The sequence below is a fragment of the Hyperolius riggenbachi genome, chromosome 1 (assembly GCF_040937935.1).
Source record: "Hyperolius riggenbachi isolate aHypRig1 chromosome 1, aHypRig1.pri, whole genome shotgun sequence".
Taxonomy (NCBI): domain Eukaryota; kingdom Metazoa; phylum Chordata; class Amphibia; order Anura; family Hyperoliidae; genus Hyperolius; species Hyperolius riggenbachi.
Window position 1 is genome coordinate 426,654,284 of NC_090646.1, and position 24,188 is coordinate 426,678,471.

Genomic DNA, 24,188 nt, shown 5'->3' on the forward strand with positions numbered 1-24,188 from the left:
TCACTTACCATCTTAACACAGATAAATACATATCTAGAGCTGTTGATGGGATTAAGGGAAACTGTATTGAATTTCCAGTGCACGTATGTTCTGAGATTACACTGGAGTGGTCAGCTCATTGTAGGTTTTGCTGCTACAATATCTTTCTATGTATATATTCCATATATCTATTATTGTATTACATATAGAGATCTGTTGATAAGTCAGCAAAGAAAGGTCTGTATGCAACAACTCTGCCTCCCTGTTCTGTGTGTGTGAGATAAGAGATCAGCCACACACACAACACAGAGGACTTTGTAAAATTGCACTGAGAAGTGAATGGTACAGAGCAAAGGTTGTTTAGCACTTAACCACTTGAGGACCTAGGGCTTTCTACCCCTTAAGGACCGGCCACTTTTTTTCCATTCAGACCACTGCAGCTTTCACGGTTTATTGCTCGCTCATACAACCTACCACGTAAATGAATTTTGGCTCCTTTTCTTGTCACTAATAAAGCTTTCTTTTGATGCTATTTGATTGCTCCTGCGATTTTTACTTTTTATTATATTCATCAAAAAAGACATGAATTTTGGCAAAAAAAAGATTTTTTTAACTTTCTGTGCTGACATTTTTCAAATAAAGTAAAATTTCTGTATACATGCAGCGCGAAAAATGTGGACAAACATGTTTTTGATTAAAAAAAAACCCATTCAGTGTATATTTATTGGTTTGGGTAAAAGTTATAGCGTTTACAAACTATGGTGCAAAAAGTGAATTTTCCCATTTTCAAGCATCTCTGACTTTTCTGACCCCCTGTCATGTTTCATGAGGGGCTAGAATTCCAGGATAGTATAAATACCCCCCAAATGACCCCATTTTGGAAAGAAGACATCCCAAAGTATTCACTGAGAGGCATAGTGAGTTCATAGAAGATATTATTTTTTGTCACAAGTAAGCGGAAAATGACACTTTGTGAGAAAAAAAAAAAAAAAAAAAAAGTTTCCATTTCTTCTAACTTGCGACAAAAAAAAATGAAATCTGCCACGGACTCACCATGCCCCTCTCTGAATACCTTGAAGGGTCTACTTTCCAAAATGGGTCATTTGTGGGGTGTGTTTACTGTCCTGACATTTTGGGGGGTGCTAAATTGTAAGCACCCCTGTAAAGCCTAAAGGTGCTCATTGGACTTTGGACCCCTTAGCGCAGTTAGGCTGCAAAAAAGTGCCACACATGTGGTATTGCCGTACTCAGGAGAAGTAGTATAATGTGTTTTGGGGTGTATTTTTACACATACCCATGCTGGGTGGGAGAAATATCTCTGTAAATGACAATTTGTTAATTTTTTTTACACACAATTGTCCATTTACAGAGATCTTTCTCCCACTCAGCATGGGTATGTGTAAAAATACACCACAAAACACATTATACTACTTCTCCTGAGTACGGCGATACCACATGTGTGGCACTTTTTTGCACCCTAACTGCGCTAAAGGGTCCAAAGTCCAATGAGTACCTTTAGGATTTCACAGGTCATTTTGAGAAATTTCGTTTCAAGACTACTCCTCACGGTTTAGGGCCCCTAAAATGCCAGGGCAGTATAGGAACCCCACAAATGACCCTATTTTAGAAAGAAGACACCCCAAGGTATTCCGTTAGGAGTATGGTGAGTTCATAGAAGATTTTATTTTTTGTCAAAAGTTAGCGGAAAATGACACTTTGTAAAAAAACAAAATTAAAATCAATTTCCGCTAACTTGTGACAAAAAATAAAATCTTCTATGAACTCGCCATACTACTAACGGAATACCTTGGGGTGTCTTCTTTCTAAAATGGGGTCATTTGTGGGGTTCCTATACTGCCCTGGCATTTTAGGGGCCCTAAACCGTGAGGAGTAGTCTTGAAACGAAATTTCTCAAAATGACCTGTAAAATCCTAAAGGTACTCATTGGACTTTGGGCCCTTTAGCGCAGTTAGGGTGCAAAAAAGTGCCACACATGTGGTATCGCCATACTCGGGAGAAGTAGTACAATGTGTTTTGGGGTGTATTTTTACACATACCCATGCTGGGTGGGAGAAATACCTCTGTAAATGGACAATTGTGTGTAAAAAAATCAAAAGATTGTCATTTACAGAGGTATTTCTCCCACCCAGCATGGGTATGTGTAAAAATACACCCCAAAACACATTATACTACTTCTCCCGAGTACGGCGATACCACATGTGTGGCACTTTTTTGCACCCTAACTGCACTAAGGGGCCCAAAGTCCAATGAGTACCTTTAGGATTTCACAGGTCATTTTTGTTTCAAGACTACTCCTCGCGGTTTAGGGCCCCTAAAATGCCAGGGCAGTATAGGAACCCCACTAATGACCCCATTTTAGAAAGAAGACACCCCAAGGTATTCCGTTAGGAGTATGGTGAGTTCATAGAAGTTTTTATTTTTTTGTCACAAGTTAGCGGAAATTGATTTTAATAGTTTTTTTTCACAAAGTGTCTTTTTCCGCTAACTTGTGACAAAAAATAAAATCTTCTATGAACTCACCATACTCCGTACGGAATACCTTGGGGTGTCTTCTTTCTAGAATGGGGTCATTTGTGGGGTTCCTATACTGCCCTGGCATTTTAGGGGCCCTAAACCGTGAGGAGTAGTCTTGAAACCAAATGTCGCAAAATGACCTGTGAAATCCTAAAGGTACTCATTGGACTTTGGGCCCCTTAGCGTACTTAGGGTGTAAAAAAGTGCCACACATGTGGTACCGCCGTACTCAGGAGAAGTAGTATAATGCGTTTTGGGGTGTATTTTTACACATACCCATGCTAAGTGGGAGAAATATCTCTGTAAATGACAATTGTTTGATTTTTTTACACACAATTGTCCATTTACATAGAAATTTCTCCCACCCAGCATGGGTATGTGTAAAAATACACCCCAAAACACATTATACTACTTTTCCTGAGTACGGCGGTACCACATGTGTGACACTTTTTTGCAGCCTAGATGCGCTAAGGGGCCCAACGTCCTATTCACAGGTCATTTTGAGGCATTTGTTTTCTAGACTACTCCTCGCGGTTTAGGGCCCCTAAAATGCCAGGGCAGTATAGGAACCCCACAAGTGACCCCATTTTAGAAAGAAGACACCCCAAGGTATTCTGTTAGGAGTATGGTGAGTTCATAGAAGATTTTATTTTTTGTCAAAAGTTAGCGGAAAGTGACACTTTGTGGAAAAAAACCAATAAAAATCAATTTCCGCTAACTTTTGACAAAAAATAAAATCTTCTATGAACTCGGCATACACCTAACAGAATACCTTGGGGTGTCTTTTTTTCTAAAATGGGGTCACTTGTGGGGTTCCTATACCGCCCTGGCATTTTACGGGCCCAAAACCGTGAGTAGTCTGGAAACCAAATGTCTCAAAATGACTGTTCAGGGGTATAAGCATCTGCAAATTTTGATGACAGGTGGTCTATGAGGGGGCGAATTTTGTGGAACCGGTCATAAGCAGGGTGGCCTTTTAGATGACAGGTTGTATTGGGCCTGATCTGATGGATAGGAGTGCTAGGGGGGTGACAGGAGGTGATTGATGGGTGTCTCAGGGGGTGGTTAGAGGGGAAAATAGATGCAATCAATGCACTGGGGAGGTGATCGGAAGGGGGTCTGAGGGGGACCTGAGGGTTTGGCCGAGTGATCAGGAGCCCACACGGGGCAAATTAGGGCCTGATCTGATGGGTAGGTGTGCTAGGGGGTGACAGGAGGTGATTGATGGGTGTCTCAAGGTGTGATTAGAGGGGGGAATAGATGCAAGCAATGCACTGGCGAGGTGATCAGGGCTGGGGTCTGAGGGCATTCTGAGGGTGTGGGCGGGTGATTGAGTGCCCTAGGGGCAGATAGGGGTCTAATCTGATAGGTAGCAGTGACAGGGGGTGATTGATGGGTAATTAGTGGGTGTTTAGGGTAGAGAACAGATGTAAACACTGCACTTGGGAGGTGATCGGACGTCGGATCTGCGAGCGATCTATTGGTGTGGGTGGGTGATCAGATTGCCCGCAAGGGGCAGGTTAGGGGCTGATTGATGGGTGGCAGTGACAGCGGGTGATTGATGGGTGGCAGTGACAGGGGGTGATTGATGGGTGGCAGTGACAGGGGGTGATTGATGGGTGATTGATAGGTGATTGACAGGTAATCAGTGGGTTTTTACAGGGGAGAACAGATGTAAATATTGCACTGGCGAATTGATAAGGGGGGGGTCTGAGGGTAATCTGAGCAAATAGGCGGGTGATTGGGTGCCCGCAAGGGGCAGATTAGGGTCTGATCTGATGGGTAACAGTGACAGGTGGTGATAGGGGGTGATTTATGGGTGATTGATGGGTAATTAGTGGGTGTTTAGAGGAGAGTAAACGCTGCGCTTGGGTGGTGATCTGCTGTCGCATCTGCGGGCGATCTATTGGTGTGGGTGGGTAATCAGATTGCCCGCAAGGGGCAGGTTAGGGGCTGATTGTTGGGTGGCAGTGATAGGGGGTGACAGGGGGTGATTGATGGGTGATAGGTGATTGGCAGTTGACAGGTGATCAGTGGGTTATTACAGGGAAGGATAGATGTAAATAATGCTCTGGCGAATTGATAAGGGGGGGTCTGAGGGTAATCTGAGCGTGTAGGCGGGTGATTGGGTGCCCGCAAGGGGCAGATTAGGGTCTGATCTGATAGGTAACAGTGATAGGGGGTGATTGATGGGTAATTAGTGGGTGTTTAGAGAAGATAACAGATGTAAACAATACATTTGGGAGGTAATCTGACGGCGGGTTTGCGGGCGATCTAATGGTGTGGGTGGGTGATCAGATTGCCCGCAAGGGGCAGGTTAGGGGCTGATTGATGGGTGGCAGTGACAGGGGGTGACAGGGGGTGATTGATGGGTGATAGGTGATTGGCAGGTGATTGACAGGTGATCAGTGGGTTATTACAGGGAAGAACAGATGTAATGAATGCACTGGTGAATTGATAAGGGGGGGTCTGAGGGCAATCTGAGCGTGTGGGCGGGTGATTGGGTGCCCGCAAGGGGCAGATTAGGGTCTGATCTGATAGGTAAAAGTGACAGGTGGTGATAGGGGGTGATTGATGGGTGATTGATGGGTAATTAGTGTGTGTTTAGAGGAGAGAATAGATGTAAACAATGGATTTGGGAGGTGATCTGATGTCGGATCTGCGGGCGATCTATTGGTGTGGGGGGGTGATCAGATTGCCAGCAAGGGGCAGGTTAGGGGCTGATTGATGGGTGGCAGTGACAGGGGGTGATTGATGGGTGATTGACGGGTGATTGACGGGTGATTGACGGGTGATTGACAGGTGATTGACAGGTGATCAGGGGGGATAGATGCATACAGTACATTGGGGGGGGGTGGTCTGGAGGGGGGGGGTCTGGGGAGAATCTGGGGGGTTGGGGGGTGATCAGGAGGGAGCAGGGGGCAGGGGGGGGTATTAAAAAAAAATAGCATTGACAGATAGTGACAGGGAGTGATTGATGGGTGATTAGGGGGGTGATTGGGTGCAAACAGGGGTCTGGGGGGTGGGCAGGGGGGGGTCTGATGGGTGCTGTGGGCGATCTAGGGCGGGGGGGGGAGAAAATCAGTGTGCTTGGTGCAGACTAGGGTGGCTGCAGCCTGCCCTGGTGGTCCCTCGGACACTGGGACCACCAGGGCAGGAGGCAGCCTGTATAATACACTTTGTAAACATTACAAAGTGTATTATACACTTTGTATGCGGCGATCGTCGGGTTAACATCCCGCCGGCGCTTCCGTATGGCCGGCGGGATGTTGCGGCGAGTGAGCGGCGATAGGCGGAGGCGGAGGATCGCGTCACGGATGACGCGATCGCTCCGCCCATGCCCAAACAAGGACCGCCGCATTTTGTCAATACGGCGGTCCTTGCGGCGTCTGCTTCCCGGCCGCCATTTGTCTATACGGCGGTCGGGAAGTAGTTAAAAGAAATATGTACAACTACTAAGCAAGTGGATGTGCCTCAGGACATATAAATAATTACCAACTACATATGAACTACTGTATATATGAAACATGGTTTAACATTAATCTGATGCCTTTTATGTCTATATTTTAAATAATTAACTATATTTAGCTATAGCTCCCTTCAGATAATCAACTGCAATGTAACACTAAGAAACACACAAACGTAAACATTTCAAGAGCTAGTTGTAGAGGAAAGTGTACAAAATATAAGTAGTAATTCTATCTTCATGTACAGTTGGCTTTGAGGCAGGTGGTTTCGGTGCACTGCGCTCAGCGTTCCTTAGCAGTAATGTTATACTGCGTGGGGCACATAAGGGTAATTCGGGGCTCCAGCGATTGCCAGTCACCAAATTACACTTCCCTCCCAGTTGCGATGACTCAGAGGTGGGATAGTATAATGCAGCTGGGGATTTGAGAAGCAGCAGGAAGAGACGTCATTTGGCTCACCCTGTGCCTAGCTCATGTACATATACTAGTACATACGCAGTTGCCTTACTCTCCAATACTATTATGGAGAAGCATACAATCATCTGCAGACACGGGTGTATATTATTGCACATGATTGGCTGACGGGCTTCCTGTGGACCATATAAAAAGGGCAGTTTGCTGGCTGGGAGTGAGCATTTGCTTCTCGTGTGTTTTGCAAAGGCTATTTAGCCCAGGATGGCAATAGCTGTGTCTGATGCATTTAAAAATCTTAAAAGGAAATAATGCAAGAGGAAAAGATTTTTATCCAACATCAACTCTTTTTTTTTTTCTTTTTTTTATCACAACATATTATTTTAGTCAGCTCCAAAAATTGCACTAAGACATTTAGCTGAAAAAAAAAGCGTGTTAAAGTGAACCGAGCACCTTTTTAGCACTCAGGACATTTCTTTAGCACATGAAAAATGCATGCCAACAATCTGTTTCATTATTAAAATAAACTTTCATTTTACCTTGTATTTTACAATCAAAGTAGTTTTATTAGCCTGTTTCAGCAGCCTGACTGTCCTCAGAGATCTCAGGAAGCTAATTGTTTTATTGAGCTAATTACCCAGAAGTAAACAATACCTTTTCATCAACAAAAGGGGGTGGGTAATTAGGACTGTTTCTTCAAAGACATTGTGTGTGTCAAACAGTCCTAATTACCCACCCCCTTTTGTTGATGAAAAGGTATTGTTTACTTCTGGGTAATTAGCTCAATAAAACAATTAGCTTCCTGAGATCTCTGCAGACGGTCAGGCTGCTGAAACAGGCTAACAAAACTACTTTGATTGTAAAATACAAGGTAAAATGAAAGTTTATTTTAATAATGAAACAGATAGTTGGCATGCATTTTTCATGTGCTATAGAAATGTCCTGAGTGCTAAAAAGGTGCTCGGTTCACTTTAAGAACCTGATACGCTCTCCATGGTGCTGATTCTGTGTTTTTATGGACTCTGGGTGAAGAAAACTTTATCCAGAAAAACAGCTGCCCCTGTATCACCTCTACCAGTCTGTCCCATTAGGCATGTGGTATTATCAGGACAGGGGGCGATTTTCTATCCTGCTGATACTAGTCAGCTCAACTTGTGGTTAGTGGTTACTCCTATTAAGGAAGGAGATTATTCTGGGAGGGTGAAGTCACCTACTTACTCTAATGCTAGAACACCCTGTTGGGCAACAGGGTGCTATAAAGCACAATGCCTTGTAAAAGAAAGCGATTATACCTATATTCACCCCGTAACAAAATCATACAAATATCAGGTTCAAGCTATCAATTGTCAAAAAGTGTTCATTTTATTAACAGACGTATCCCAATTCATTAGAAGCATGAAAACATAATAAGAAAGATGGGGGAAGATACATATCCTTGCTGGATGTTGATGTATGGGTGATTAATACTGTATACAATCTAGCAAGGATATGTGTGTTTATGTTTTTAATGATTTTTAACTAAATTGGGATATGTATGTAAAATTAACACTTTTTGATAATTGATATCTTGAACCTGATATTTGTGTGATTTTTGTTTTGGGGTGAATATGGGGAAGTATTTTTGTATACTTTTACATGGTTGGTACCATCCTTTCCCCTACTGACACCTAATTTGGGTTATTTATTCGTTTAGTAATTATGCCATTTTTTGTGGAATAAAAGTTTGTGTTTTTTGTTTTGTCATAAAGCACAATGCTTGTCACCACTGGGTACTTTACAACATGCGCCCCAGTTCTGGACACTCCTTATAAAAGACACGTCAGTGCTGAAGGTCACACAGGCTGCTGTCTGCCAGGCATGTGACTGCAGCTCTGCTGCCTCTTGCACTTGGGAGTTCAGTCATGCCAAGGTGATATGGGTTGGTAGAGATCAGAAGAGGCTTCACACTATGTTGTTTTATGTAGTTCATGTCGGCAAAGGAAAGTGGGACAAGAGCAAGGCTGGAGAACTTTGGTAGCAGAGAGAAGACACAGAAGCAGACAGAGGATACATGGGAGGTAGTGGCTGGAAAGAGAACACCTGGCATCTGGAAATTCTGAGGAGGTAGGTACTGCACTCCCTCTCTACAAAATGTTACTCTACATTGGTTATTAAATCAAAATAGAACAAAGCGAGCATATTAACCACTTCAGGACCACAGTCTTTTCGCCCCTTAAAGAGAATCTGTATTGTTAAAATCGCTCAAAAGTAAACATACCAGTGCGTTAGGGGACATCTCCTATTACCCTGTGTCACAATTTCGCCGCTCCCTGCCGCATTAAAAGTGTTTAAAAACAGTTTTAAAAAGTTTGTTTGTAAACAAACAAAATGGCCACCAAAACAGGAAGTAGGTTGATGTACAGTATGTCCACACATAGAAAATACATCTATACACAAGCAGGCTGTATACAGCCTTCCTTTTGAATCTCAAGAGATCATTTGTGTGTTTCTTCCCCCTGTTCTCATGCACTGAAGTTTCAGGCTGCTCTTTTCTTCCTGCAGAGTGCAGACAGCTTTGCCTTTGTCTGTAATTCCTCAGTATGTGAAAGCCCAGCCAGCTCAGAGGACGATTTATCCAGCTTGTAAAAGATGAGAGAAGAGAGAAGCTGCTCTAATCTAAATAATACACAGGCAGTGTGCAGAGAGGGGGGAGTTCATAGCAGAACCACAACACTGAAGAACTTGGCAGCCTTCCAGACACAGGCCGACAAGTCTGACAGGGGAAAGATACATTGATTTATTACAGAGACAGTGATAGTATGAAGTGCTGCAGTTAGCCAGAACACATTAGAATAGCTTTTGGAACTTATAGGATGATAAAAAACAGGATGCAATTTTTGTTACGGAGTCTCTTTAAGGACCAGAGCCTTTTTCTCCATTCAGACCACTGCAGCTTTCACGGTTTAATGCTCGGTCATACAACCTACCACCTAAATGAATTTTACCTCCTTTTCTTGTCACTAATACAGCTTTCTTTTGATGCTATTTGATTGCTCCTGCGAGTTTTACTTTTTATTATATTCATCAAAAAAGACATGAATTTTGGCAAAAAAATGATTTTTTTAACTTTCTGTGCTGACATTTTTCAAATAAAGTAAAATTTCTGTATACATGCAGTGCGAAAAATGTGGACAAACATGTTTTTGATAAAAAAAAACCCATTCAGTGTATATTTATTGGTTTGGGTAAAAGTTATAGCGTTTACAAACTATGGTGCCAAAAGTGAATTTTCCCATTTTCAAGCATCTCTGACTTTTCTGCGCACCTGTCAGGTTTCATGAGGGGCTAAAATTCCAGGATAGTACAAATACCCCCCAAATGACCCCATTTTGGAAAGAAGACATCCCAAAGTATTCAGTGAGAGGCATGGTGAGTTCATAGAAGATTTTATTTTTTGTCACAAGTTAGCGGAAAATGACACTTTCTGACAAAAAAAAGAAAAAAAAAAAGTTTCCATTTCTTCTAACTTGCAACAAAAAAAAATGAAATCTGCCACGGACTCACTATGCTCCTCTCTGAATACCTTGAAGTGTCTACTTTCCAAAATGGGGTCATTTGTGGGGTGTGTTCACTGTCCTGGCATTTTGGGGGGGTGCCTAATTGTAAGCACCCCTGTAAAGCCTAAAGATGCTCATTGGACTTTTGGCCCCTTAGCGCAGTTAGGCTGCAAAAAAGTGCCACACATGTGGTATTGCCGTACTCAGGAGAAGTAGTATAATGTGTTTTGGGGTGTATTTTTACACATACCCATGCTGGGTGGGAGAAATATCTCCATAAATGACAATTGTTTTATTTTTTTTACACACAATTGTCTATTTATAGAGATATTTCTGCCACTCAGCATGGGTATGTGGAAAAATACACCCCAAAACACATTATACTACTTCTCCTGAGTACGGCGATACCACATGTGTGGCACTTTTTTGCACCCTAACTGCGCTAAGGGGCCCAAAGTTCAATGAGTACCTTTAGGATTTCACAGGTCATTTTGAGAAATTTCGTTTCAAGACTACTCCTCGCGGTTTAGGGCCCCTAAAATGCCAGGACAGTATAGGAACCCCACAAATTACCCCCTTTTAGAAAGAAGACACCCCAAGGTATTCCGTTAGGAGGATGGTGAGTTCATAGAAGATTTATTTTTTTTGTCACAAGTTAGCGGAAATTGATTTTAATTGTTTTTTTTCACAAAGTGTCATTTTCCGCTAACTTATGCCCTAAACCGTGAGGAGTAGTCTTGAAACCAAATGTCGCAAAATGACCTGTGAAATCCTAAAGGTACTCATTGGACTTTGGGCCTCTTAGCGCACTTAGGGTGCAAAAAAGTGCCACACATGTGGTACCGCCGTACTCAGGAGAAGTAGTATAATGTGTTTTGGGGTGTATTTTTACACATACCCATGCTGGGTGGGAGAAATATCTCTGTAAATGACAATTGTTTGATTTTTTTTTACACACAATTGTCCTTTTACAGAGAGATTTCTCCCACCCAGCATGGGTATGTGTAAAAATACACCCCAAAACACAATATACTACTTCTTCTGAGTACGGCGATACCACATGTGTGACACTTTTTTGCAACCTAGGTGCGCTAAGGGGCCTAACGTCCTATTCACAGGTCATTTTGAGGCCTTTGGATTCTAGACTACTGCTCACGGTTTAGGGCCCCTTAAATGCCAGGGCAGTATAGGAACCCCACAAGTGACCCCATTTTAGAAAGAAGACACCCCAAGGTATTCTGTTAGGAGTATGGTGAGTTCATAGAAGATTTTTTTTTTGTCACAAGTTAGCGGAAAATGACACTTTGTGAAAAAAAAAACAATACATATCAATTTCCGCTAACTTGTGACAAAAAATAAAATCTTCTATGAACTCATCATACACCTAACAGAATACCTTGGGGTGTCTTCTTTCTAAAATGGGGTCACTTGTGGGGTTCCTATACTGCCCTGGCATTTTACGGGCCCAAAACTGTGAGTAGTCTGGAAACCAAATTTCTCAAAATGACTGATCAGGGGTATAAGCATCTGCAAATTTTGATGACAGGTGGTCTATGAGGGGGCAAATTTTGTGGAACCGGTCATAAGCAGGGTGGCCTCTTAGATGACAGGATGTTTTGGGCCTGATCTGATGGATAGGAGTGCTAGGGGGTGACAGGAGGTGATTGATGGGTGTCTCAGGGGGCGGTTAGAGGGGAAAATAGATGCAATCAATGCACTGGGGAGGTGATCGGAAGGGGGTCTGAGGGGGACCTGAGGGTTTGGCCGAGTGATCAGGAGCCCACACGGGGCAAATTAGGGCCTGATCTGATGGGTAGGTGTGCTAGGGGGTGACAGGAGGTGATTGATGGGTGTCTCAAGGTGTGATTAGAGGGGGGAAATAGATGCAAGCAATGCACTAGCGAGGTGATCAGGGCTGGGGTCTGAGGACGTTCTGAGGTGTGGGCGGGTGATTGGGTGCCCGCAAGGGGCAGATTAGGGTCTAATCTGATGGGTAACCGTGACAGGTGGTGATAGGGGGTGATTGATGGGTAATTAGTGGGTGTTTAGAGGAGAGAAGAGATGTAAACACTGCACTTGGGAGGTGATCTGATGTCGGATCTGCGGGCGATCTATTGGTGTGGGTGGGTGATCAGATTGCCCGCAAGGGGCAGGTTAGGGGCTGATTGATGGGTGGCAGTGACAGGGGGTGATTGATGGGTGGCAGTGACAGGGGGTGATTGATAGGTGATTGACAGGTGATCAGTGGGTTATTACAGGGAATAACAGATGTAAATATTGCACTGGCGAATTGATAAAGGGGGATCTGAGGGCAATCTGAGCGTGTGGGCGGGTGATTGGGTGCCCGCAAGGGGTAGATTAGGGTCTAATCTGATGGGTAACAGTGACAGGTGGTGATAGGGGGTAATTGATAGGTGATTGATGGGTAATTAGTGGGTGTTTAGAGGAGAGAATAGATGTAAACAATGGATTTGGGAGGTGATCTGATGTCGGATCTGCGGGCGATCTATTGGTGTGGGTGGGTGATCAGATTGCCCGCAAGGGGCAGGTTAGGGGCTGATTGATGGGTGGCAGTGACAGGGGGTGATTGATGGGTGGCAGTGACAGGGGGTGATTGATAGGTGATTGACAGGAGATCAGTGGGTTATTACAGGGAATAACAGATGTAAATATTGCACTGGCGAATTGATAAAGGGGGGTCTGAGGGCAATCTGAGCGTGTGGGCGGGTGATTGGGTGCCCGCAAGGGGTAGATTAGGGTCTAATCTGATGGGTAACAGTGACAGGTGGTGATTAGTGTTGGGCGAACAGTGTTCGCCACTGTTCGGGTTCTGCAGAACATCACCCTGTTCGGGTGATGTTCGCGTTCGGCCGAACACCTGATGGTGTTCGGCTTTTTAAGTTCGGGTTCGCCCCGAACTTCTAATGGCCGCCGAACAGGGCCGAACAGGGCCCCTGTTCGGCCGAACAGGGCCCTGTTCGGCCGAATACTGCCCCCCTATGGGGTCGCAGGCATAAGGGGGGAGCATGCCCCGATCGCGGGGGGGGTCAGAAATTCCCCCCACCCCCTCCGCTAGCGCTCCCCCCTCTGCCCGCTTCCCCATACAAAAGTTTAAGCAAAGTACCTGTAGTGGATGGCCTGGCAGTGGGCGGCACTGTGGAGTGAGGAGGAGGAGTCCGGAGAGTGACGAGTTGAGGGAGGCCGGGCAGCGGGCGTGAGGTCAGAGAAAGGGCGGAAGTACCACAAGGGTACTTCCGCTGAACCGCCCGCTGCCCGGCCTCCCTCAACTCGTCACTCTCCGGACTCCTCCTCCTCACTCCACAGTGCCGCCCACTGCCAGGCCATCCACTACAGGTACTTTGCTTAAACTTTTGTATGGGGAAGCGGGCAGAGGGGGGAGCGCTAGCGGAGGGGGTGGGGGGAATTTCCGACCCCCCCCCGCGATCGGGGCACGCTCCCCCCTTATGCCTGCGACCCCATATGGCCCCCAAAAGCTGGATGTTCGGAAAGTTCGGGGTTCGGCCCGAACATGCCGAACATCTCGGCCATGTTCGGCGAACTTTCCCGAACCCGAACATCCAGGTGTTCGCCCATCACTAGTGGTGATTGATAGGTGATTGATGGGTAATTAGTGGGTGTTTAGAGGAGAGAATAGATGTAAACAATGGATTTGGGAGGTGATCTGATGTCGGATCTGCGGGCGATCTATTGGTGTGGGTGGGTGATCAGATTGCCCGCAAGGGGCAGGTTAGGGGCTGATTGATGGGTGGCAGTGACAGGGGGTGATTGATGGGTGGCAGTGACAGGGGGTGATTGATAGGTGATTGACAGGAGATCAGTGGGTTATTACAGGGAATAACAGATGTAAATATTGCACTGGCGAATTGATAAAGGGGGGTCTGAGGGCAATCTGAGCGTGTGGGCGGGTGATTGGGTGCCCGCAAGGGGTAGATTAGGGTCTAATCTGATGGGTAACAGTGACAGGTGGTGATAGGGGGTGATTGATAGGTGATTGATGGGTAATTAGTGGGTGTTTAGAGGAGAGAATAGATGTAAACAATGGATTTGGGAGGTGATCTGATGTCGGATCTGCGGGCGATCTATTGGTGTGGGTGGGTGATCAGATTGCCCGCAAGGGGCAGGTTAGGGGCTGATTGATGGGTAGCAGAGACAGGGGGTGATTGACTGGTGATTGACGGGTGATTGACGGGTGATTGACGGGTGATTGACAGGTGATCAGGGGGGATAGATGCATACAGTACACGGGGGGAGGGGTCTGGGGGGGGTCTGGGGAGAATCTGAGGGGTGGGGGGGTGATCAGGAGGGGGCAGTGGGCAGGGGGGGGGATAAAAAAAAAATAGCGTTGACAGATAGTGACAGGGAGTGATTGATGGGTGATTAGGGGGGTGACTGGGTGCAAACAGTGGTCTGGGGGGTGGGCAGGGGGGGGGTCTGAGGGGTGCTGTGGGCGATCAGGGGGCAGGGGGGGGGAAATCAGTGTGCTTGGGTGCAGACTAGGGTGGCTGCAGCCTGCCCTGGTGGTCCCTCGGACACTGGGACCACCAGGGCAGGAGGCAGCCAGTATAATAGGCTTTGTATACATTACAAAGCCTATTATACTATTTCCATGCGGCGATCCGGGTGCTAGTAACCCGCCGGCGCTTCCGAACGGCCGGCGGGTTACTACGAGCGGTGGGCAAAGCCAGTCCCCGGCGGCTGATCGCCGCATAGCCACCCACGCAGCCGCCCCCGCCGATGGGCGTATTGCGGTCGTTTGGGCCCGGACTTTGCCGCCGCCCATCGGCTGGGGGCGGTCCTCAAGTGGTTAAAGAACCTCCTGTGTTATGGTATTCTAGGAGGTTCCTAGGCTTGGGTTACTGAACAGGAAAGAAAATAGAAAAGAGCTTCCCACAAGGACATGAACAAGAATGTCATCTACAAAAATCGCCTGGACCAATTCACAATGTAAATATAATCTTCATTGAAGGAAAAAATTGATAAAAACCACTAAAAACAAAATGTGGCCCAAACTCTGCATTGGTTAGACGTTAGGGGAAGGGGAAATGGGTGAGGATACTTTTCTATGTATTCTGCAACAGAGATGACTCGAACCTCCAATTTTCGGTTCGCGAACCTCGAACTTCCCCAAAAAGTTTGGTTCGCGCAAACTTTTCGAACTGCAATAGGCTTTAATGGGGAGGCGAACTTTGAAAACTACAAACATTTATGCTGGCCACGAAAGTGATGGAAAAGATGTTTTAAGGGTTCTAACACCTGAGTTTTTGCATGGCGGAGTGGGATACACGCCAAAAGTCCTGGGGAAAAATCCAGATTTGACGCACAGCAGCGTTTTAAGGGCAGAAATCAAATTGAATCCTAAATTGGAGGCCTAAAGTGCTTTAAACCATCTTGCATGTGTATGCATCAATCAGGTAGTGTAATTAGTGTACTGCTTCACACTGACAGACCAAACTCACTGTGTAACGCACCGCAAACAGCTGTTTGTGTAGTGACGGCCGTGCTGGACTGGTGCGCACCATGGCCAGAGTGCAGACGGTTTTCAAGCCCATATGGTCGCCGGGCTGAGGTAGCTCAATGACAAAACAACAGTAACTGTCCAGCTGATTGAATTTGGTCTATCCACAATGAAGCAACGACCTTATTATGTTGGGTGTGCCCCCCCCTCGCCCGCCCGTGACACACTCATATAGCCGGCAGTCATTGCTTCATTGTGATATGCAAGCCCCTTCACCGCGGCAAGGTAACGATCACGAAGGGGAATTGACACATGTACATGCCTTTTGTTTGCAGTTGCAGCTGCATTGCAGCCAGAAAAATTAGACAGGCATGTACACGCACCAGAAAAATGATTATAGCGATTAGCGATTATAAATTCAGGAATCCGCCTTGAGTCCTGGACCCTGTTGGTGGTGGCAGAGAAGGCAGTCAAGCGGCCTGTAGGCAGAGATGCTGTGTGGGGAGCGACTTAGTCTTGGGGCATGCAGTAACACGGCGTGCAGGCAGAGATGCTGTGTGTGGGAACTGACTTAGTCTTCGGGCAGGCAGTAGCCCTCCGGGATCCATGCCTCATTCATTTTGATAAAGGTGAGGTACTGAACACTTTTGTGACCTAGGCGACTTCTCTTCTCAGTGACAATGCCTCCAGCTGCGCTGAAGGTCCTTTCTGACAGGACGCTTGAGGCAGGGCAAGAGAGAAGTTAGATGGCAAATTGTGACAGCTCTGGCCACAGGTCAAGCCTGTGCACCCAGTAGTCCCGGGGTTCATCGCTGCTCACAGTGTCTACATCCACACTTAAAGAGAAACTCCAGTGAAAATAATGTAATAAAAATGTGCTTCATTTTTACAATAATTATGTATAAATGATTTAGTCAGTGTTTGCCCATTGTAAAATATTTGAAATCCCTGATTTATATTCTGACATTTATCACATGGTGAGATTTTTACTGCTGGCAAGTGATGTAGCTACTGCTTGCTGTTTTGGCAGTTGGAAACAGCTGTAAACAGCTATTTCCCACAATGCAACAAGGTTCACAGACAGGAAACTGCCAAGAGTACGTACTCAGAATTTCTTTGTGCGAGGGGTTTCACCACAATATCAGCCATACAGCGCCCCCTGATGGTCTGTTTGTGAAAAGGAATAGATTTCTCATGTAAAAGGGGGCATCAGCTACTGATTGGGGTAAAGTTTCATTCTTGGTCGGAGTTTCTCTTTAAGGCCAGGTAGTTGGTGGAGGGTAAATCCCGAAGGGCTAAGGCGAGGCGTTGGACTAAAGAATGTCCGCATGTCCGACATCACCATGAGATCGCTAGAGCGTCCTGTCCTTGCCTGCGTGGACATGGGAGAAGGATTACTGGCAGTGGTACCTTTATTCCGTTGTGCTGTGACATCACCCTTAAACGTACTGTAAAGCATAGCTGCCAGCTTGTTCTGCAAGTGCTGCATCCTTTCTGCCTTCTGATGATTTGAAAACATCTCTGCCAGTTTGTGCCTATACCGAGGGTCTAGTAGCGTGGCCACCCAGTACAGCTTATTCCCCTTGAGATTTTTTACACGGGGGTCCCTCAACAGGCTGGACAGCATGAAAGATGCCATCTGCACAAATTTGGATTCAGACTTACTTTCCATCTTGCTCTTCCTCAGTGATGTCAGGTAAGTTCTCCTCCTCCCCCCAGCCATGAACAATACCACGGGAAAGTTGAGCAGCACAAGCCCCCTGCGACGCCTGCTGTGGTTGTTCTTCCACCACCTCCTCCAAAAAAACACCTTCCTCATCATCTGACTCCTCTTCCCCACATGAATCTTCCTCCTCCTCCTCCTCTGTGCTGCCGCAGGTGTTGAGGAAACATCTGGTTCTGAGAATTGATCCCACAACTCTTCCTCCTGTTCCTGTTCACTCTCCTCCACAGCTTGATCCACCACTCTACGCACGGCATGCTCCAGGAAGAAAGCATATGTGTAATGATCTGCTCAGCTGGCTGCACAGGCAGACAGCCGTTTGACCATTCCTCTAGTCTGTGGGCTGCAGGTCTCTGGAAGAGAGACCTGTCTTTCCTTTGCAAGTTTCTGACCTGCTCTGCTGCTGAGGAATTTGCATACATTTGTTATGCAAATCACCTAGCTGCCTCCTTTGAAGGCTGGCAGTATAAAAGCTATGTTTTCCCAGAATCCTTGGCTGGTCATCCTTTCATGGTTTGTTACTGAGAAACACTCCTTGAGTGTCAGCCTTCCCTGTTGGATTGTTAAAAGTTATCTTGGAGTAATTCTGGGGACTGCACTAGGCAGCTCCTCTAGTGCAGTTAGCTTGCTTATCTGTTTTGTCTGTGTTGCCTCTCTGCTGTGATTGTCCTGTCACCAGCGGTGGTCGTCAGGAAATCATTCTGTCTGTCTGGGGGTGCTAACCAGAGCAGCGGTTGCTACTGGTAGCCCCTTCTGTTCATCTGTTTGGATCGCACTAGCCCCTAGCGGTAGCGGCTGTGGATCCTTCTGATCTGTGATCCTGTCCCTGAACCCGGATCGCACTCGCTCTGGCGGAAAGAGCAGTGGATCTTTCCTATCCTGTTCCTGAACCCGGATCGCACTCGCTCTGGCGGAAACAGCAGTGGATCTTTCCTATCCTGTTCCTGAACCCGGATCGCACTCGCTCTGGCGGAAAGAGCAGTGGATCTTTCCTCTCATATTCCTGTTTTCCGTTTGTCTGTCTTGTCTGATACGAACGCTTGCTGTAGGCTCGGTGAGGTAACCGTTTAGCAAGCGTTCACGTTCTTTCTTGTTGTGTTTGTCTGTCATTGGTTAGTCAGGGTGGCGTGCTTGTCTCTGTTGCGCTTTTCGTGCAGAGACCGCGCCGTAAACGCGTTCGCTGTTGCGAATGAGTGCGGTGTTCGCGTTTAGCTAGCGTATGTTGTTTTCATTATTTTCTCATTGTTGTTTGCTGTGACTTTGCTCCTCTCATGCTCTGTCCTTTTCTGTCTGGTGTCTGTTGGCAATCGCCATTCTTTGCGATTGCGTTCTTGCTTTTGTTTCTGCTGATGTGTGTTCACCGTCGCTGGGTGGCGACTAGATTGGTGGGCACACATTCATCCTGTATCTGTGCTCTTTCTCTTTAAGGGCTGTTCAGCCCTGCATTGCCTTAGATCTGTACAATTCCCATCTGACATCTGTGGCCTTGCAGAGGCTGTGCACGTCTGCACTCCACAGCGCCATCTCCCGGTGGGAATTGCCCTCTGCTGGTGCATTGCACCTAGCCTGGGTTCACTTAATTATACGTTTGCGGAGGGTTTCTGCTGTGTCAGCGTGCATTTTGTGCGCTGACCACGAAAACGATTCCGCAAACGTTGCAATATGGGATCAAGTCACTGATGGCGCTTTCACTGCAACTCACCAGGTTTGTCACCTCCTCAAATGGCCGCATGAGCCTGCACGCATTTCGCATAAGTGTCCAGTACTTCGGCCAGAACATCCCCATCTCCCCAGAGTGTGTCCTTCTACTGTAGTTGTAGAGATACTGGTTGATGACTTTCTCCTGTTGTAGCAGGCAGTTAAACATAAGGAGGGTTAAATTCCAGCGAGCGCTTTCTCCGCTGAATATCGGCCAAGCGTGCCATGGCCGTGTAAGACTGCCTGAAATGCCCACACAATTTCCTGGACTGCTTCAGGACATCCTGTAAGCCTGGGTACATAGACACAAATCTCTGAATTATTACATTGAGCACATGTGCCATGCAGGGTACATGTGTCAACTTTCCCAAATTCAAAGCCGAAATGAGATTGCTGCCAGTGTCACACACCACGTTGGTGCGGGGTCAGCCACTGATCCACCTGTTTATTAAGAGCAGCCAGGAGAGCTGCTTAAGTGTGACTCTCCGCTTTGAGGCAAGACATGTCTAAGATGGCGTGACACCGTCGTACCTGGCATGCAGCATAGGCCCTGGGGAGCTGGGGTTGTGTAGCTAGAGAGGAGATCACAGGACCAGTAAAGTTGAACTGCCACTCAGCCAAGGAGGAGGACGACAGCGAAGAGGATGTAGCAGGAGGAGTAGGAGGAGAAGGAGAGGAGGTGGCAGCAGGTCTGCCTGCAAGCCGTGGAGGTGTCACAACTAGGTCAGATGAACAGCCACAAGGGGCTGCCGGGCAAGGGGGTGACTGGCAGACATTGGCTTTTTCCGCTCAAAGATTTCCCTCACGGACACCTGGCTGCTGCTGTGGGCAGAGGAGCAGGACCCGCTCAAGGTGAGAGGCGAAGTGGAGGAGGGTGGCTGTGATTCTGAAGGTGCAAGAAAGAAAGCGGCTGAAGATGATGCACCTGAAGGAGGAAGAGGAGAAGGAGGGTGGCTTTGCTTTTGTTCGCAGCTTTTCCTCAGGTGGTCTTGCCATTGCAGTTTGTGCCTTTTCTCCATGTGCCTTCGTAAGGCGGGTGTTGGCCTTTCCACGGCTCAATTTTTGGCGGCAGAGAGAACAGATGGCATTGCTCTGATTTGAGGCAGACACACAAAAACACAAAAAAATTTCCACACCGCTGAGCCCAGAGGTGTGGGCACTATGGTGGCGTCAGCAGCTGACGTTGAAGGGCATGTTGGCTGGCTGTCCATAGGTGGAGATACATGGCGCTGAACACTGCCACCAGCTGTTTCTGACGACGAGCTCCCTCTGCTTCTTTCAGCAACTCATCTCCTCCTACTCCTCTCTGACTCCCCCTCTGAACTAACCCTTTGGTCATCTTGTCTATTAGAATCCCACGTGGCATCCATGGCATCATCATAATCATCCTCCCCAGCTTTGCTTGCATCAGACACCTCCAAAACTGCACCAACAGCAGGTACTTCATCATCATCCTCCTCACACCTTACATCCATAGTGTCGCCTAACTCAGACATATGAGGTGGTGTAACTTGCTTAGCGCCTTCATCTTGTTGTAACAATAATGGCTGTGAATCAGTGAATTCCCCACCAAATAACTCCTGAGAAGTGTCAAATCCAGTGTATGTGGTGCTTGTAGTAGCGCTGGTGGCTGTGGAAGATGAGGTGTTTTGTGTTAAATAGTCAACCATGTCCTATCATTCTTGGAAGTTGATGGGACGTGCCTTCTTCTGAGCACTATACTTTGGTCCAGGGCTGCACGAAATCACGTCAGCACGACCTCGAACAGACCTGCCGGGTGGCTTGCCTCTGCCTGTTGCTTTGTCCATATCGGGGGGGATGAAGTGAAAGGTATGCACTGACTTGACTAATACAATGTGCAGTCACACAGGTGCAGTGAAAGGTATGCAGTGACTGGTATTACAATACAATGTGCAGCTGTCACACAGGTGCAGTTAACAGGTATGCACGGACTGGTATATTAAACAGCGTGCGGTCACACATGTACTGTGAACAATTATGCAATGACTAGTATTACAAATGTGCAGCTGTCAAACACACAGGTACCATGAACAGGTGCAGTGACTAGTATATAATATAACACTGTGTGCGCTCACGTAGATAGGTGCACTGAACAGGTAGGTATGCATTGATTGGTATTACAAATGTGCAGCTGTCACACACACACAGGTACCGTGAACAGGTGCAGTGACTGGTGGTATATAACACTGTGTGCACTCACGTAGGTAGGTGCACTGAACAGGTAGGTATACAGTGATTGGTATTACAAATGTGCAGCTGTCACACACAGGTACCGTGAACAGGATCAGTGACTGGTGGTATATAACACTGCATGCGCTCACGTAGGTAGGTGCACTGAACAGGTAGGTATGCAGTGATTGGTATTGCAACTGTGCAGCTGTCACACACACAGGTAGTCACTGAATGTGCTGGGCCTGGCAGTGGCACAGTAGGAATTACCAAGGGGCCAAGGGCCAGCTGCGACTGACTGACAGGGCTGTATAAGTGTCTGTGTGACACACACAGACACAAATAAAAAATAGATCACAAGAACAATATTAGCTCTCAAAAGAGCTGTTGAGGGGTGCTTTTTAGCAATAAGTATCAGCAAGGAGCAAGCTAACAAGCCTAACACAAGAGCCTAACTAATCTTTCCCTATGTCTACAGCAGGTTCTCTCCCTTCTCTAATTACTGCAGCCACACGAGTGAGTGAAAAGGCTGACACTGCCTGCCTTTTATAAGGGGGGGGGAGGGGCTCCAGGAGGGAGTGTAGCCTGATTGGCTACCCTGTGTCTGCTGACTGTGATGTAGAGGGTCAAAGTTGACTCTAATGATATAGTATAGGGGGCGGGTCAAACTCGCATATAGTTCGTGGTTCACCGCAAACGCGAACCACCGAAGTTCGTGCGAATCGGTCAACCGTTTGGGCCATCTCTATTCTGCAATGCTACAGCAAGATCCAGACAGAGGCTGGAAAACTTCAACATTACCAAATAACCCCATGAGCAGAAACAGCACTGATCTCTCATGCACGTAGGAGCTAGAGCCTAGACAAAAGCAACACACCGCAAAGTTCAATACAGTTTGCATTATCTTCTGGACAGAAATTGAAACTTTTATTACATTTTTAAATATTACGGTTTGCTTTAAAAGTCAGCCTTTATTTTTTTTTATTTTTTTTATTAAAACTGAGCTTTTGATTGCTAGTTTTGCTCTATATCTTGATTTCAGACTGTAATAAATACAAATGCGGTGACCTTTTAAAAGCAAGAAAAGAAGCTATCATGGCTTGCTATGTAGTGAAGAAGTGCTGAAGGCCCAATAATAATGTTATGTAACAAAAGACAATATACAAACCTTGAACTATACAAGCACCAAGAAAAGCAGCATCAGCAAAGGAGCACAGCAGACGTCCATGGAAAATATCCCTCTTTGTTTGTAGGTACAGGAGATATCTAGAAAGCGCATAAAACAAAACAGACATTTAGAGAAACATTTTCAAACACTAATTAGTATACGGTACTTAGTATAGTTAGTTATAAGCATCCCCAGTGTTAAAATGACACAATTTTCATCTTGTTCTGATTCAAACGGATGAGAGACTAAGGGCTTGATTCACAAAGCGGTGCTAACTGTTAGCACGCCCGTGAAAACCCCCTTAGCACGTCTAAACGAGCTTTATGCGCGCAAAACTTTATGCGCACAAAAATTTATGCGCAAAAAACCTTATGCGCGCACTGCACAGAGCGCAGGGCGCTCCGTGCGAAGTGCCCTTTAAAGTCTATGGGACTTAGCACGCATAGGACTTTGCACGTGCAAAACTTTACGCGCAAAACTTTGCGCGCGATCTGATTGAGAAATCCGGTGCTAACCTACTTAGCACCCTGGTTAGCACGTCTAAAGACTTTAGACGTGCTAAGTAGGTTAGCACCGCTTTGTGAATCAAGCCCTAATGGCCCATACTCACGGGCTACAATTGTCGCCGCAACCACGTGGCACGCGTGTGTTGCAGCGACAGGTCGCCTGTGAGTATGAGGTGCGCACCCCGAACCATCGCTCGTCGCTGCTGTCGCCAGGCGATTGGCGTGGTCAATCGCATGGCGACATTTGCCGCCGCAACTTTGCCGCAACTGTCGCTAGTCCACGTGTGTATGCGGACTAGCGACAGCAACCAATAGAGAACTCACGCCACTTCCGGCGGGGGGGGGGGGAGGGGGAACGTCGGTGACAGCTTCCGTCGCTTCAGTAATCCCTGTTCCGTGTGTATGCGGAGGAATCTGGCGATGAGCTGTCGCCGAACTGTCGCACACACACTCCCGTGTGCTAGCGACAGGCAACAAAAGTAGCCCGTGAGTATGGGCCATAAGAGTGTTAGTTCTACACTGCATAGTTCCAAAGCCAAGTTCCATTCAATAATTTTGAGCTCTTGTATACATGAGAGCTGGATGACTTTTTAGATAACCCTTTATTAAAAATGTAACCTGAGACAAGAGTGAAAACCATTCACATATGTAGAAATATAAACATCTTCAGTAAACACAGATATTTTTATGGCTGGATGGTGTACTGTTAAGGGCTCTGCATTTGACACAGGAGACCAGGGTTCGATTCTCAGTTCTTCCTGCTTAGTAATCCAGGACCTATTCAGTAAGGAGTTCTTGGGCAAGATTCTCTGCTACTGCCTATAGAGTGCACCCTAGTGGCTGCAGCTCAAGCACTTTTAGTCTGCCAGGTGAAAAGTGCAATAAAAATGTTCTGTGTCTTGTCTGTTCATTTTGTTAGCATTAAGATAAGTAATAAGTGACAAAACTCTAACAACAAGAATACTGTGTGGCATCTAAATGTCAATTGAAAAAGAACCATTTGTCTGACAACGAAGATGAAAACGGGAAAATATAAAATGTCATAAAATTAATAAAGGCCATAGAAATGCTCCAGCATTATCAAACTGTGACCTCGCCTTGTTTACATAGTCTGTCATTTCCTCTAGCCTTTTAATATGACCTATTTATGTTTTAAAATTTTAAAATATTTAGAGCTGTTCAAGCTGTCAAGCAATCTGATCATTGAAAAAAACATCTTAGCAACAGAAGAGATAGACCTTTCCCATATACCGTATGGATTAGGCCACGTCAATATAGAAGTCAGAAATGTGATGCGCTGCTGTAAAGGGAATAAGATCCAATAAAACGTTTGTAAGAGCATTGTGTAGAAGGGAAATAAAGTGTGCATTCGCTGACAGTAAAATACTCCTATAAATCCACCTTCCTAAAATAATCTAATATAACAACATGATACAGACAAACAACTTTCAACGTAAATGCTAATCTACTATGTATTTTATTATTCATTCATATTTTTT

At 46.2% G+C, this 24,188-nt stretch overlaps 1 protein-coding gene across 2 annotated transcripts in view; it reads right to left on the bottom strand.

Annotated features, from left to right (window-relative positions):
- Window positions 1-24,188, bottom strand: part of FRMD3 (FERM domain containing 3) — a 295,269-nt gene that overhangs the window by 57,704 nt on the left and 213,377 nt on the right. For both annotated transcript variants that reach the window (XM_068236899.1, XM_068236889.1), the window contains one exon: window positions 22,184-22,281. In XM_068236899.1, the coding sequence (XP_068093000.1) occupies window positions 22,184-22,281 (98 nt within the window). The remainder of the gene's footprint in view (window positions 1-22,183; window positions 22,282-24,188) is intronic.